The sequence below is a fragment of the Coregonus clupeaformis genome, unplaced genomic scaffold (genome assembly GCF_020615455.1).
Source record: "Coregonus clupeaformis isolate EN_2021a unplaced genomic scaffold, ASM2061545v1 scaf0459, whole genome shotgun sequence".
Lineage (NCBI taxonomy): Eukaryota > Metazoa > Chordata > Actinopteri > Salmoniformes > Salmonidae > Coregonus > Coregonus clupeaformis.
In genome coordinates this window covers 172501-187185 of record NW_025533914.1, presented here as the reverse complement: position 1 = coordinate 187185, position 14685 = coordinate 172501, and the positions used below count along the sequence as shown (strand labels likewise).

The 14685-nt window shown below is 43.6% G+C and overlaps 1 protein-coding gene across 4 annotated transcripts in view; it reads right to left on the bottom strand.

Moving 5' to 3' along the window:
• LOC121559682 (ephrin type-B receptor 4b-like) overlaps positions 1-14685 on the bottom strand; it is a 114985-nt gene that overhangs the window by 47321 nt on the left and 52979 nt on the right. For all 4 annotated transcript variants that reach the window (XM_045215500.1, XM_041872796.2, XM_045215501.1 and 1 more), the window contains one exon: positions 9889-10013. In XM_045215500.1, the coding sequence (XP_045071435.1) occupies positions 9889-10013 (125 nt within the window). The remainder of the gene's footprint in view (positions 1-9888; positions 10014-14685) is intronic.

The window sequence follows — 14685 nt, the reverse complement described above, 5'->3', positions numbered from 1 at the left end:
ACGAGGTTCGTAACACAGGACACTGCCCTCCCTATACAGGACACTGCCCTCCCTATACAGGACACTGCCCTCCCTATACAGGACACTGCCCTCCCTATACAGGACACTACCCTCCCTAAACAGGACACTACCCTCCCTATTCAGGACACTGCCCTCCCTATTCAGGACACTGCCCTCCCTATACAGGACACTGCCCTCCCTATACAGGACACTGCCCTCCCTATACAGGACACTGCCCTCCCTATACAGGACACTGCCCTCCCTATACAGGACACTGCCCTCCCTATACAGGACACTGCCCTCCCTATACAGGACACTGCCCTCCCTATACAGGACACTACCCTCCCTATACAGGACACTACCCTCCACAACATAACCTTCACTCCAAACAGGCAGGGACCTATACAGGATGCTACCCTCCACAACATAACCTTCACTCCAAACAGGCAGGGACATATACAGGATGCTACCCTCCACAACATAACCTTCACTCCAAACAGGCAGGGACCTATACAGGATGCTACCCTCCACAACATAACCTTCACTCCAAACAGGCAGGGACCTATACAGGATACTACCCTCCACAACATAACCTTCACTCCAAACAGGCAGGGACCTATACAGGATACTACCCTCCACAACATAACCTTCACTCCAAACAGGCAGGGACCTATACAGGATACTACCCTCCACAACATAACCTTCACTCCAAACAGGCAGGGACCTATACAGGATGCTACCCTCCACAGCATAACCTTCACTCCAAACAGGCAGGGACCTATACAGGATGCTACCCTCCCTATACAGGATGCTACCCTCCACAACATGACTGTCACTACAAATCAAAACTCCAAACCTACGATCTGATTCGACAGAATTACCTGGAAGGCTTTCTACTACCAAAGATTCTTATTCCCAAACTATACAGCAAATGCTCTGGCAAACAAACAGAACCCTGAAAACACCATCCAACCTGGAACTGAGTGAGTCATGTTTAGTCTGAAGCTACTTTTAAAGCCAAGAAGAAAAATACATTACAATTATATATTTTACTTATGAGGACTGAATGCTAAGTTAAGGCTACCAAGCTTGCTAGGACAGAACAGACCTGGCTGCAACTTCAATTCGTACTGAGGTGTGAAGTGAGAGGTGTTAAAGCCCTTGAGCCCAACAATGGCAGGAGAGTTCCACAGCCTACCCCCCCTACCACACCCAAATACAGAGGCCATTAAAGAGCTGGCCACCCCCGCAGAGAAGCCAGCAGAACAGTACACCCTAGACCCTGACCATAGCCTCGACATCACAGCTGGACAGACAAATGAAGAACCCCAAGCCCAGGGGATCCCACCCCCTCTGAGCACGCCCCTCCCCCCGTCAGCCACCCTGATAGCCCTCCTGACGACCCCCCCACACCCACTGAGGACATACACAAGCAACAGATTGTACTCCTTATGGACTCAAACTGGAAATATATACAAGAAAATAATATTTACCCCAAACACACAGTGTCTAAACTCTGGTGTCCAAACACCCAGCGCGCCCTAGACCTTCTGTCTGAGGACCGACTAGGATCACCCAGCCACATAATAATACACACAGGCACAAACGACCTGAGAACACAGCAGGAAAGGGTGGCCACATCACTCAAGGGCGTGATAGAAAAAGGATTCTACTTTCCCCAACGCACAAGTAGTTATCTCCACACTGCTACCAATACGCAAGTATTTCCTGTAACTGTGCCTCAAAACCAAATGTCTACCTGGCCCACCACTCCACCCTGGACTGGAACAGCCTTTAGGACCAGATCCACCTATACAAGGCAGCAGTGCCCACCTTCACCCGGACCCTAAAGGATATCGCCCTCAACCGCAGACCCAACACCTCACACAGGAGCAACAGATCAACAGACACCCCACCCAGACCAGCGAAACACTCTCCCAGACCTGCGGGACCCCCCCCCCGGACCTACACATAGAGGACCCCCGCCGAGAGGACCTACATCCAGACTACAGCACCACCAACCACATCCACCCCCCCACCCCAACCAATCAAACCTCCCCCAAGTCAAACATGCCCACACCCTATTTAGGCCCTCTCAGATCAGACCTATGCCCCTCCTGCCCACCCCCGCAAAGAGACCCTTAACATGAAAGTCACACATACGCCCAGGCTAGAAATTCAAAAGGAAATGATCTCAACAGAGAAAAATGTCCTCCTGTGTGCTACCTATATCTCACCACTAGAATCCCCATACTTTAATAAAGCCAGCTTCTCCATCCTAGAGGGGGAAATCAATCACTTCCAGGCCCAGGGACATGTACTAGTCTGTGGCGACCTAAATGCCAGAACTGGACAAGAACCTGACACCCTCAGCACACAGGGGGACAAACACCTCCAGTGCCTTGGAAAAGTATTCATCCCCCTTGGCGTTTTTCCTATTTAATTGCATTTTATGTAATGGACATTCACAAAATAGTCCAAATTGGTGAAGTGAAATGAAAAAAAAAACTTGTTTCAAAGAATTCTAAAAAATACAAAAATGGAAAAGTGGTGCGTGCATATGTATTCACCCCCTATGCTATGAAGCCCCTAAATAAGATCTGGTGCAACCAATTACCTTCAGCAGTCACATAATTAGTTAAATTAAGTCCACCTGTGTCACATGATCTGTCACATGATCTCAGTATATATATATATATATATATATATATATATATATATATATATATATACACCTGTTCTGAAAAGCCCCAGAGTCTGCAACACCACTAATCAAAGGGCTCCACCAAGCAAGCGGCACCATGAAGACCAAGGAGCTCTCCAAACAGGTCAGGGACAAAGTTGTGGAGAAGTACAGATCAGGGTTGGGTTATAAACAAATATCCAAAACTTTGAACATCCCACAGAGCACCATTAAATCCATTATAAAAAAATGGAAAGAATATGGCACCACAACAAACCTGCCAAGAGAGGGCCGCCCACCAAAACTCACGGACCAGGCAAGGAGGGCATTAATCAGAGAGGCAACAAAGACACCAAAGATAACCCTGAAGGAGCTGCAAAGCTCCACAGCGGAGATTGAATATCTGTCCATAGGACCACTTTAAGCCGTACACTCCACAGAGCTGGGCTTTACGGAAGAGTGGCCAGAAAAAAGCCATTGCTTAACGAAAACAATAAGCAAACACGTTTTGGTCTTCGCCAAAAGGCATGTGGGAGACTCCCCAAACATATGGAAGAAGGTACTCTGGTCAGATGAGACTAAAATGTAGCTTTTTCGCCATCAAGGAAAACGCTATGTCTGGCGCAAACCCAACACCTCTCATCACCCCGATACAGGGAAATTCTTGAGGGAAACCGGTTTCATTCTTCCAGAGATTTGAGACTGGGACGGAGGTTCACCTTCCAGCAGGACAATGACCCTAAGCATACTGCTAAAGCAACACTTGAGTGGTTTAAGGGGAAACATTTAAATGTCTTGGAATGGCCTAGTCAAAGCCCAGACCTCAATCCAATTGAGAATCTGTGGTATGACTTAAAGATTGCTGTACACAGTGGAACCCATCCAACTTGAAGGAGCTGGAGCAGTTTTGCCTTGAAGAATGGGCAAAAATCCCAGTGGCTAGATGTGCCAAGCTTATAGAGACATACCCCAAGAGACTTGCAGCTGTAATTGCTGCAAAAGGTGGCTCTACAAAGTATTGACTTTGGGGGGTGAATAGTTGTGCACGCTCAAGTTCTGTTTGTCTTATTTCTTCTTTGTTTCACAAGAAAAAATATTTTGCATCTTCAAAGTGGTAGGCATGCTGTGTAAATAAAATGATAAAACCCCCCCCAAAAAATATATTTTAATTCCAGGTTGTAAGGCAACAAAATAGGAAAAAAGGCGGGTGAATATTTTCGCAAGCCACTGAAAATAATTAAAGAATCCCCATACTTTAATGAAGACAGTTTCTCCATCCTGGAGGGGGAAATCAATAATTTCCAGACCCAGGGACATGTACTAGTCTGTGGCGACCTAAATACCAGAACTGGACCAGAACCTGACACCCTCAGCACACAGGGGGACAAACACCTACCTGGAGGTGACAGCATTCCCTCCCCCATATGCCCCCCTAGGCACAACTACGACAACATAACCAACAAAAACGGGTCACAACTCCTGCAGCTCTGTCGCACGCTGGGTCTGTACATAGTCAATGGTAGGTTTCGAGGAGACTCCTATGGTAGGTACACCTATAGCTCATCTCTTGGCAGTGGTACTGTAGACTACTTTATCACTGACCTCAACCCTGAGTCTCTCAGAGCGTTCACAGTCAGCCCACTGACACCCCTATCAGATCACAGCAAAATCACAGTCTACTTGAACAGAGCAATACTCAATCATGAGGCATCAAAGCCAAAGGAACTGAATAATATTAATAAATGCTATAGATGGAAGGAAAGTAGTGTGGAAACCTACCAAAAAACAATTAGGCAACAAATTCAATCCCTTTTAGACAACTTCCTGGACAAAACGTTCCACTGTAATAATGAAAGTTTAAACTTGGCAGTTGAAAACCTAAACAGTATATTTGACCTCTCAGCTTCCCTATCAAATCTAAACATGTCAAACAGAAAACCGAAGAAAATTAACAAATGACAAATGGTTTGATGAAGAATGCAAAAACCTAAGAAAGAAATTGAGAAACCTATCCAACCAAAAACATAGAGACACGATATTGGAAATAACTGACATTGCGATATTTTCTTTTTCTGCAATATATATTGCGATATGAAAAAATACAGGATGTATGTATGATCCTCTGGGAAAAATGCAGTTTGCAAACAGCGACTTTTCAGGTGGAAGTCCTCATTAATAAAGTGTACGGTCAAAGAAGGAACCTGAGCCTTCACTATGGTGAATCACTAAAACAATACAGAAATACACTATGGAAAAAGAAGGAACAGCACGTCAGAAATCAGCTCAATGTAATTGAAGAATCCATAGAATCTAACCACTTCTGGGAAAATTGGAAAACACTAAACAAACAACAACACAAAGAGTTATCTATCCAAAATGGAGATGTATGGGTAAACCACTTCTCCAATCTTTTTGGATCTATAACAAAGAACAAACAGCAAAAACATATACATGATCAAATACACATCTTAGAATCAACTATTAAAGACTTCCAGAACCCACTGGATTCTCCAATTACATTGAATGAACTGCAGGACAAAATACAAACCCTCCAACCCAAAAAGGCCTGTGGTGTTGATGGTATCCTCAATGAAATGATAAAATATACAGACCACAAATTCCAATTGGCTATACTTAAACTCTTTAACATCATCCTTAGCTCTGGCATCTTCCCCAATATTTGGAACCAAGGACTGATCACCCCAATCCACAAAAGTGGAGACAAATGTGACCCCAATAACTACCGTGGGATATGCGTCAACAGTAACCATCAGAAAATCCTCTGCATTATCATTAACAGCAGACTAGTGCATTTCCTCAGTGAAAACAATGTACTGAGCAAATGTCAAATTGGATTTTTACCTAATTACTGTACGACAGACCACGTATTCACCCTGCACACCCTAACTGACAAACAAACAAACCAAAACAAAGGCTTTGTTGATTTCAAAAAAGCTTTTGACTCAATTTGGTATGAGGGTCTGCTATACAAATCGATTGAAAGTGGTATTGGGGGAAAAACATTATGAAATCCATGTACACAAACAATAAGTGTGAGGTAAAAATTGGCAAATAACACACACATTTCTTTCCACAGGGCCGTGTGGTGAGACAGGTATGCAGTTTAAGCCCCACCCTCTTCAACATATATATCAAGAAATTGGCGAGGGCACTAGAACAGTCTGCAGCACCCGGCCTCACCCTACTAGAATCTGAAGACAAATGTCTACTGTTTGCTGATGATCTGGTGCTTCTGTCCCCAACCAAGGAGGGCCTACAGCAGCACCTAGATCTTCTGCACAGATTCTGTCAGACCTGGGCCCTGACAGTAAATCTCATTAAGACAAAAATAATGGTGTTCCTAAAAAGGTCCAGTTGCCAGGACAACAAATACAAATTCCATCTAGACACCGTTGCCCTAGAACACACAAAAAACTATACATACCTCGGCCTAAACATCAGCGCCACAGGTACAGTTGAAGTCGGAAGTTTACATACACTTAGGTTGGAGTCATTAAAACTTGTTTTTCAACCACTCCACAAATTTCTTGTTAACAAACTATAGTTTTGGCAAGTCGGTTAGGACATGTACTTTGTGCATGACACAAGTAATTTTTCCAACAATTGTTTACAGCCAGATTATTTCACCTATAATTAACTTTATCACAATTCCAGTGGGTCAAAAGTTTACATACATTAAGTTGACTGTGCCTTTAAACAGCTTGGAAAATTCCAGAAAATGATGTCATGGCTTTAGAAGCTTCTGATAGGCTAATTGACATCATTTGAGTCAATTGGAGGTGTACCTGTGGATGTATTTCAAGGCATACCTTCAAAGTTAGTGCCTCTTTGCTTGACATCATGGGAAAATCAAAAGAAATCAGCCAAAAAATTGTAGACCTCCAGAAGTCTGGTTCATCCTTGGGAGCAATTTCCAAACTCCTGAAGGTACCACGTTCTTCTGTACAAACAATAGTATGCAAGTATAAACACCATGGGACCACGCAGCCGTCATACCGCTCAGGAAGGAGACGCGTTCTGTCTCCTAGAGATGAACGTACTTTGGTGCGAAAAGTGCAAATCAATCCCAGAACAACAGCAAAGGACCTTGTGAAGATGCTGGAGGAAACAGGTACAAAAGTATCTATATCCACAGTAAAACGAGTCCTATATCGACATAACCTGAAAGGCCGCTCAGCAAGGAAGAAGCCACTGCTCCAAAACCGCCATAAAAAAGCCAGACTACGGTTTGCAACTGCACATGGGGACAAAGATCGTACTATTTGGAGAAAGGTCTCTGGTCTGATGAAACAAAAATAGAACTGTTTAGCCATAATGATCATTGTTATGTTTGGAGGAGAAAGGGGGTAACTTGCAAGCCGAAGAACACCATCCCAACCGTGAAGCACGGGTGTGGCAGCATCATGCTGTGGGCGTGCTTTGCTGCAGGAGGGACTGGTGCACTTCACAAAATAGATGGCATCATGAGGAAGGAGAATTATGTGGATATATTGAAGCAACATCTCAAGACATCAGTCAGGAAGTTAAAGCAAACAGGTCTTCCAAATCGACAATGACCCCAAGCATACTTCCAAAGTTGTGGCAAAATGGCTTAAGGACAATAAAGTCAAGGTATTGGAGTGGCCATCACAAAGCCCTGACCTCAATCCTATAGAACATTTGTGGGCAGAACTGAAAAAGCGTGTGCGAGCAAGGAGGCCTTCAAACCTGACTCAGTTACACCAGCTCTGTCAGGAGGAATGGGCCAAAATTCACCCAACTTATTGTGGAAAGCTTGTGGAAGGCTACCCGAAACGTTTGACCCAAGTTAAACAATTTAAAGGCAATGCTACCAAAAACTAATTGAGTGTATGTAAACTTCTGACCCACTGGGAATGTGATGAAAGAAATAAAAGGTGAAATAAATCATTCTCTCTACTATTATTCTGACATTTCACATTCTTAAAATAAAGTGGTGATCCTAACTGACCTAAGACAGGGAATATTTACTAGGATTAAATGTCAGGAATTGTGAAAAACTGAGATTAAATGTATTTGGCTAAGGTGTATGTAAACTTCAGACTTCAACTGTAACTTCCACAAAGCTGTGAACGATCTGAGAGACAAGGCAAGAAGGGCCTTCTATGCCATCAAAAGGAACATCAAATTCGACATACCAATTAGGATCTGGCTAAAAATACTTGAATTTGTTATAGAACCCATTGCCCTTTATGGTTGTGAGGTCTGGGGTCTGCTCACCAACCAAGAATTCACTAAATGGGACAAACACCAAATTGAGACTGCATGCAGAATTCTGCAAAAACATCCTCTGTGTACAACGTAAAACACCAAATAATGCATGCAGAGCAGAATTAGGACGATTCCTGCTACTGGCACCAGCTAATTATCAAAATCCAGAAATAAAGCAGTTAAATTCTACAACCACCTAAAAGGAAGCGATTCCCAAACCTTCCATAACAAAGCCATCACCTACAGAGAGATGAACCTGGAGAAGAGTCCCCTAAGCAAGCTGGTCCTGGAGATCTGTTCACAAACACAAACAGACCCCACAGAGCCCCAGGACAGCAACACAATTAGACCCAACCAATTCATGAGAAAACAAAAAGAGAATTACTTGACACATTGGAAAGAATTAACAAAAAAACAGAGCAAACTAGAATGCTATTTGGCCCTAAACAGAGAGTACACAGTGGCAGAATACCTGACCACTGTGACTGACCCAAACTTAAGGAAAGCTTTGACTATGTACAGACTCAGTTAGCATAGCCTTGCTATTGAGAAAGGCCGCCGTAGGCAGACCTGGCTCTCAAGAGGAGACAGGCTATGTGCACACTGCCCACAAAATGAGGTGGAAACTGAGTTGCACTTCCTAACCTCCTGCCAAATGTATGACCATATTAGAGACACATATTTCCCTCAGATTACACAGACCCACAAAGAATTTGAAAACAAATCCAATTTTGATAAACTCCCTTATCTACTGGGTGAAATACCACAGTGTGCCATCACAGCAGCAAGATTTGTGACCTGTTGCCACAAGAAAAGGGCAACCAGTGAAGAACAAACACCACTGTAAATACAACCCATATTTATGTTGATTTATTTTCCCATTTGTACTTTAACTATTTGCACATCGTTACAACACTGTATATATACATAATATGACATTTGAAATGTCTTTATTCTTTTGGAACTTCTGAGTGTAATGTTTACTGTTAATATTTATTGTCTATTATCTACTTCACTTGCTTTGGCAATGTTAACATATGTTTCCCATGCCAATAAAGCCCTTAAATTGAAATTGAAATTGAATTGAGAGAGAGAGAGAGAGAGAGAGATATCCAAATACACAAAAAACACATAGTTAATTAGGCCTGACAGTTTGTAATAAGGTGTTTTGCTGGTACTCCAGGACAGTGTAGTGTGTTGGAGACAGTATCGTAGCTGGTACTCCAGGACAGTGTAGTGTGTTGGGGACAGTATCGTAGCTGGTACTCCAGGACAGTGTAGTGTGTTGGAGACAGTATCGTAGCTGGTACTCCAGGACAGTGTAGTGTGTTGGGGACAGTATCGTAGCTGGTACTCCAGGACAGTGTAGTGTGTTGGGGACAGTATCGTAGCTGGTACTCCAGGACAGTGTAGTGTGTTGGGGACAGTACCGTAGCTGGTACTCCAGGACAGTGTAGTGTGTTGGGGACAGTACCGTAGCTGGTACTCCAGGACAGTGTAGTGTGTTGGGGACAGTATCGTAGCTGGTACTCCAGGACAGTGTAGTGTGTTGGGGACAGTATCGTAGCTGGTACTCCAGGACAGTGTAGTGTGTTGGGGACAGTATCGTAGCTGGTACTCCAGGACAGTGTTGGGTGTGTACCTGGGGACAGTATCGTAGCTGGTACTCCAGGACAGTGTAGTGTGTTGGGGACAGTATCGTAGCTGGTACTCCAGGACAGTGTAGTGTGTTGGGGACAGTATCGTAGCTGGTACTCCAGGACAGTGTAGTGTGTTGGGGACAGTATCGTAGCTGGTACTCCAGGACAGTGTAGTGTGTTGGGGACAGTATCGTAGCTGGTACTCCAGGACAGTGTAGTGTGTTGGGGACAGTATCGTAGCTGGTACTCCAGGACAGTGTAGTGTGTTGGGGACAGTATCGTAGCTGGTACTCCAGGACAGTGTTGGGTGTGTACCTGGGGACAGTATCGTAGCTGGTACTCCAGGACAGTGTTGGGTGTGTGTTGGGGACTGTTCCACTGTAGAGTCAGACTGTTCTCTGATGCCTTGGTCCGTCTTATACCTGTCACTATAGCTGGGACTACACACACACATACACACACACACACACACACACACACACACAACAATGAATTACACAGTGACGAACATCAACAATCTTAATTTCAACGTGTGTTTGTCTGTGTACAGTCTGTGTGTACAGTCTGTGTGTGTGTATGTGTAAAGTCTGTGTACAGTCTGTGTGTGTGTGTACTGTCTGTGTGTGTATAGTGTACAGTCTGTGTGTGAAGTGTACAGTCTGTGTGTGTGTGTGTAGTGTACAGTCTGTGTGTGTGTATATAATGTACAGTCTGTGTGTGTATAGTGTACAGTCTGTGTGTGTATAGTGTACAGTCTGTGTGTGTGTGTGTACAGTCTGTGTGTGTAGTGTAGTGTAGAGTCTGTGTGTGTATAGTGTACAGTCTGTCTGTGTGTGTAGTGTACAGTCTGTGTGTGTATATAGTGTACAGTCTGTGTGTGTAGTGTAGTGTACAGTCTGTGTGTGTATAGTGTACAGTCTGTCTGTGTGTGTGTAGTGTACAGTCTGTGTGTGTGTAGTGTGTAGTGTACAGTCTGTGTGTGTATAATGTACAGTCTGTGTGTATATAGTGTACAGTCTGTGTGTGTGTACAGTCTGTGTGTGTATAGTGTACAGTCTGTGTAAAGTGTACAGTCTGTGTGTGTGTATATAGTGTACAGTCTGTGTGTGAAGTGTACAGTCTGTGTGTGTGTGTACAGTCTGTGTGTGTGTATATAGTGTACAGTCTGTGTGTGAAGTGTACAGTCTGTGTGTGTGTGTGTACAGTCTGTGTGTATATAGTGTACAGTCTGTGTGTGAAGTGTACAGTCTGTGTGTGTGTGTGTACAGTCTGTGTGTGTGTATATAGTGTACAGTCTGTGTGTGAAGTGTACAGTCTGTGTGTGTGTGTGTACAGTCTCTGTGTGTGTAGTGTAGTGTACAGTCTGTGTGTGTATAGTGTACAGTCTGTGTGTGTGTGTAGTGTACAGTCTGTGTGAAGTGTAGTGTACAGTCTGTGTGTGTATAGTGTACAGTCTGTGTGTGTATAGTGTACAGTCTGTGTGTGTGTGTATAGTGTACAGTCTGTGTGTGAAGTGTACAGTGTGTGTGTGTGTGTAGTGTACAGTCTGTGTGTGTGTATATAATGTACAGTCTGAGTGTGTATAGTGTACAGTCTGTGTGTGTATAGTGTACAGTCTGTGTGTGTAGTGTAGTGTACAGTCTGTGTGTGTAGTGTACAGTCTGTGTGTGTGTGTAGTGTACAGTCTGTGTGAAGTGTACAGTCTGTGTGTATAGTGTACAGTCTGTGTGTATATAGTGTACAGTCTGTGTGTGTGTGTGTACAGTCTGTGTGTGTAGTGTAGTGTACAGTCTGTGTGTGTATAGTGTACAGTCTGTCTGTGTGTGTAGTGTACAGTCTGAGTGTGTATAGTGTACAGTCTGTGTGTGTATAGTGTACAGTCTGTGTGTGTAGTGTAGTGTACAGTCTGTGTGTGTAGTGTACAGTCTGTGTGTGTGTGTAGTGTACAGTCTGTGTGAAGTGTACAGTCTGTGTGTATAGTGTACAGTCTGTGTGTATATAGTGTACAGTCTGTGTGTGTGTGTGTACAGTCTGTGTGTGTAGTGTAGTGTACAGTCTGTGTGTGTATAGTGTACAGTCTGTCTGTGTGTGTAGTGTACAGTCTGTGTGTGTATATAGTGTACAGTCTGTGTGTGTATAGTGTACAGTCTGTGTGTGTGTGTGTGTACAGTCTGTGTGTGTAGTGTAGAGTCTGTGTGTGTGTAGTGTACAGTCTGTGTGTATATAGTGTACAGTCTGTGTGTGTGTGTGTACAGTCTGTGTGTGTGTGTGTACAGTCTGTGTGTGTAGTGTAGTGTACAGTCTGTGTGTGTGTAGTGTACAGTCTGTCTGTGTGTGTAGTGTACAGTCTGTGTGTGTAGTGTAGTGTACAGTCTGTGTGTGTATAGTGTACAGTCTGTCTGTGTGTGTAGTGTACAGTCTGTCTGTGTGTAGTGTACAGTCTGTGTGTGTGTAGTGTGTAGTGTACAGTCTCTGTGTGTGTATAGTGTACAGTCTGTGTGTATATAGTGTACAGTCTGTGTGTGTGTGTACAGTCTGTGTGTGTATAGTGTACAGTCTGTGTGTGTATAGTGTACAGTCTGTGTGTGTGTATATAGTGTACAGTCTGTGTGTGAAGTGTACAGTCTGTGTGTGTGTGTGTACAGTCTGTGTGTGTGTATATAGTGTACAGTCTGTGTGTGAAGTGTACAGTCTGTGTGTGTGTGTGTACAGTCTGTGTGTATATAGTGTACAGTCTGTGTGTGAAGTGTACAGTCTGTGTGTGTGTGTGTGTGTACAGTCTGTGTGTGTGTAGTGTACAGTCTGTGTGTGAAGTGTACAGTCTGTGTGTGTGTGTGTACAGTCTCTGTGTGTGTAGTGTAGTGTACAGTCTGTGTGTGTATAGTGTACAGTCTGTGTGTGTATAGTGTACAGTCTGTGTGAAGTGTACAGTCTGTGTGTGTATAGTGTACAGTCTGTGTGTGTGTGTAGTGTACAGTCTGTGTGTGTATAGTGTACAGTCTGTGTGTGTGTGTAGTGTACAGTCTGTGTGTGTATAGTGTACAGTCTGTGTGTGTGTACAGTCTGTGTGTGTGTGTAGTGTACAGTCTGTGTGTGTGTGTAGTGTACAGTCTGTGTGTGTGTGTGTACAGTCTGTGTGTGTATAGTGTACAGTCTGTGTGTGTATAGTGTACAGTCTGTGTGTGTGTGTGTACAGTCTGTGTGTGTGTGTAGTGTACAGTCTGTGTGTGTAGTGTACAGTCTGTGTGTGTATAGTGTACAGTCTGTGTGTGTATAGTGTACAGTCTGTGTGTGTGTGTATAGTGTACAGTCTGTGTGTGTGTGAAGTGTACAGTCTGTCTGTGTGTGAAGTGTACAGTCTGTGTGTGTAGTGTACAGTCTGTGTGTGTAGTGTACAGTCTGTGTGTGTGTAGTGTACAGTCTGTGTGTGTGTATAGTGTACAGTCTGTGTGTGAAGTGTACAGTCTGTGTGTGTGTGTGTACAGTCTGTGTGTGTGTAGTGTACAGTCTGTGTGTGTAGTGTAGTGTACAGTCTGTGTGTGTATAGTGTACAGTCTGTGTGTGTGTATAGTGTACAGTCTGTGTGTGTGTATAGTGTACAGTCTGTGTGTGAAGTGTACAGTCTGTGTGTGTATAGTGTACAGTCTGTGTGTGTGTAGTGTAGTGTACAGTCTGTGTGTGTATAGTGTACAGTCTGTGTGTGTATAGTGTAGTGTACAGTCTGTGTGTGTATAGTGTAGTGTACAGTCTGTGTGTAGTGTAGTGTACAGTCTGTGTGTGTATAGTGTAGTGTACAGTCTGTGTGTAGTGTAGTGTACAGTCTGTGTGTGTAGTGTAGTGTACAGTCTGTGTGTGTATAGTGTAGTGTACAGTCTGTGTGTGTATAGTGTAGTGTACAGTCTGTGTGTAGTGTAGTGTACTGTCTGTGTGTGTAGTGTAGTGTACAGTCTGTGTGTGTAGTGTACAGTCTGTGTGTGTATAGTGTAGTGTACAGTCTTTGTGTAGTGTAGTGTACTGTCTGTGTGTGTAGTGTAGTGTACTGTCTGTGTGTGTATAGTGTACAGTCTGTGTGTGTATAGTGTAGTGTACAGTCTGTGTGTGTATAGTGTAGTGTACAGTCTGTGTGTAGTGTAGTGTACTGTCTGTGTGTGTAGTGTAGTGTACAGTCTGTGTGTGTAGTGTACAGTCTGTGTGTGTATAGTGTAGTGTACAGTCTTTGTGTAGTGTAGTGTACTGTCTGTGTGTGTAGTGTAGTGTACTGTCTGTGTGTGTATAGTGTACAGTCTGTGTGTAGTGTAGTGTACAGTCTGTGTGTAGTGTAGTGTACAGTCTGTGTGTGTATAGTGTACAGTCTGTGTGTGTATGTAGTGTACAGTCTGTGTGTGTATAGTGTACAGTCTGTGTGTGTAGTGTACAGTCTGTGTGTGTGTATAGTGTACAGTCTGTGTGTGTATAGTGTACAGTCTGTGTGTGTATAGTGTACAGTCTGTATGTGTATAGTGTACAGTCTGTGTGTGTGTAGTGTAGTGTACAGTCTGTGTGTAGTGTACAGTCTGTGTGTGTATAGTGTACAGTCTGTGTGTGTATATAGTGTACAGTCTGTGTGTGTATAGTGTACAGTCTGTGTGTGTATAGTGTAGTGTACAGTCTGTGTGTGTATATAGTGTACAGTCTGTGTGTATAGTGTACAGTCTGTGTGTGTATATAGTGTACAGTCTGTGTGTGTATATAGTGTACAGTCTGTGTGTGTGTAGTGTACAGTCTGTGTGTGTATATAGTGTACAGTCTGTGTGTGTGTAGTGTAGTGTACAGTCTGTGTGTGTATATAGTGTACAGTCTGTGTGTGTATAGTGTACAGTCTGTGTGTGTGTAGTGTACAGTCTGTGTGTGTGTGTGTGTATAGTGTACAGTCTGTGTGTGTATATAGTGTACAGTCTGTGTGTGTATATAGTGTACAGTCTGTTTGTGTATAGTGTACAGTCTGTGTGTGTATATAGTGTTCAGTCTGTGTGTGTAGTGTACAGTCTGTGTGTGTATAGTGTTCAGTCTGTGTGTGTATAGTGTACAGTCTGTGTGTGTGTAGTGTACAGTCTGTGTGTGTAGTGTTCAGTC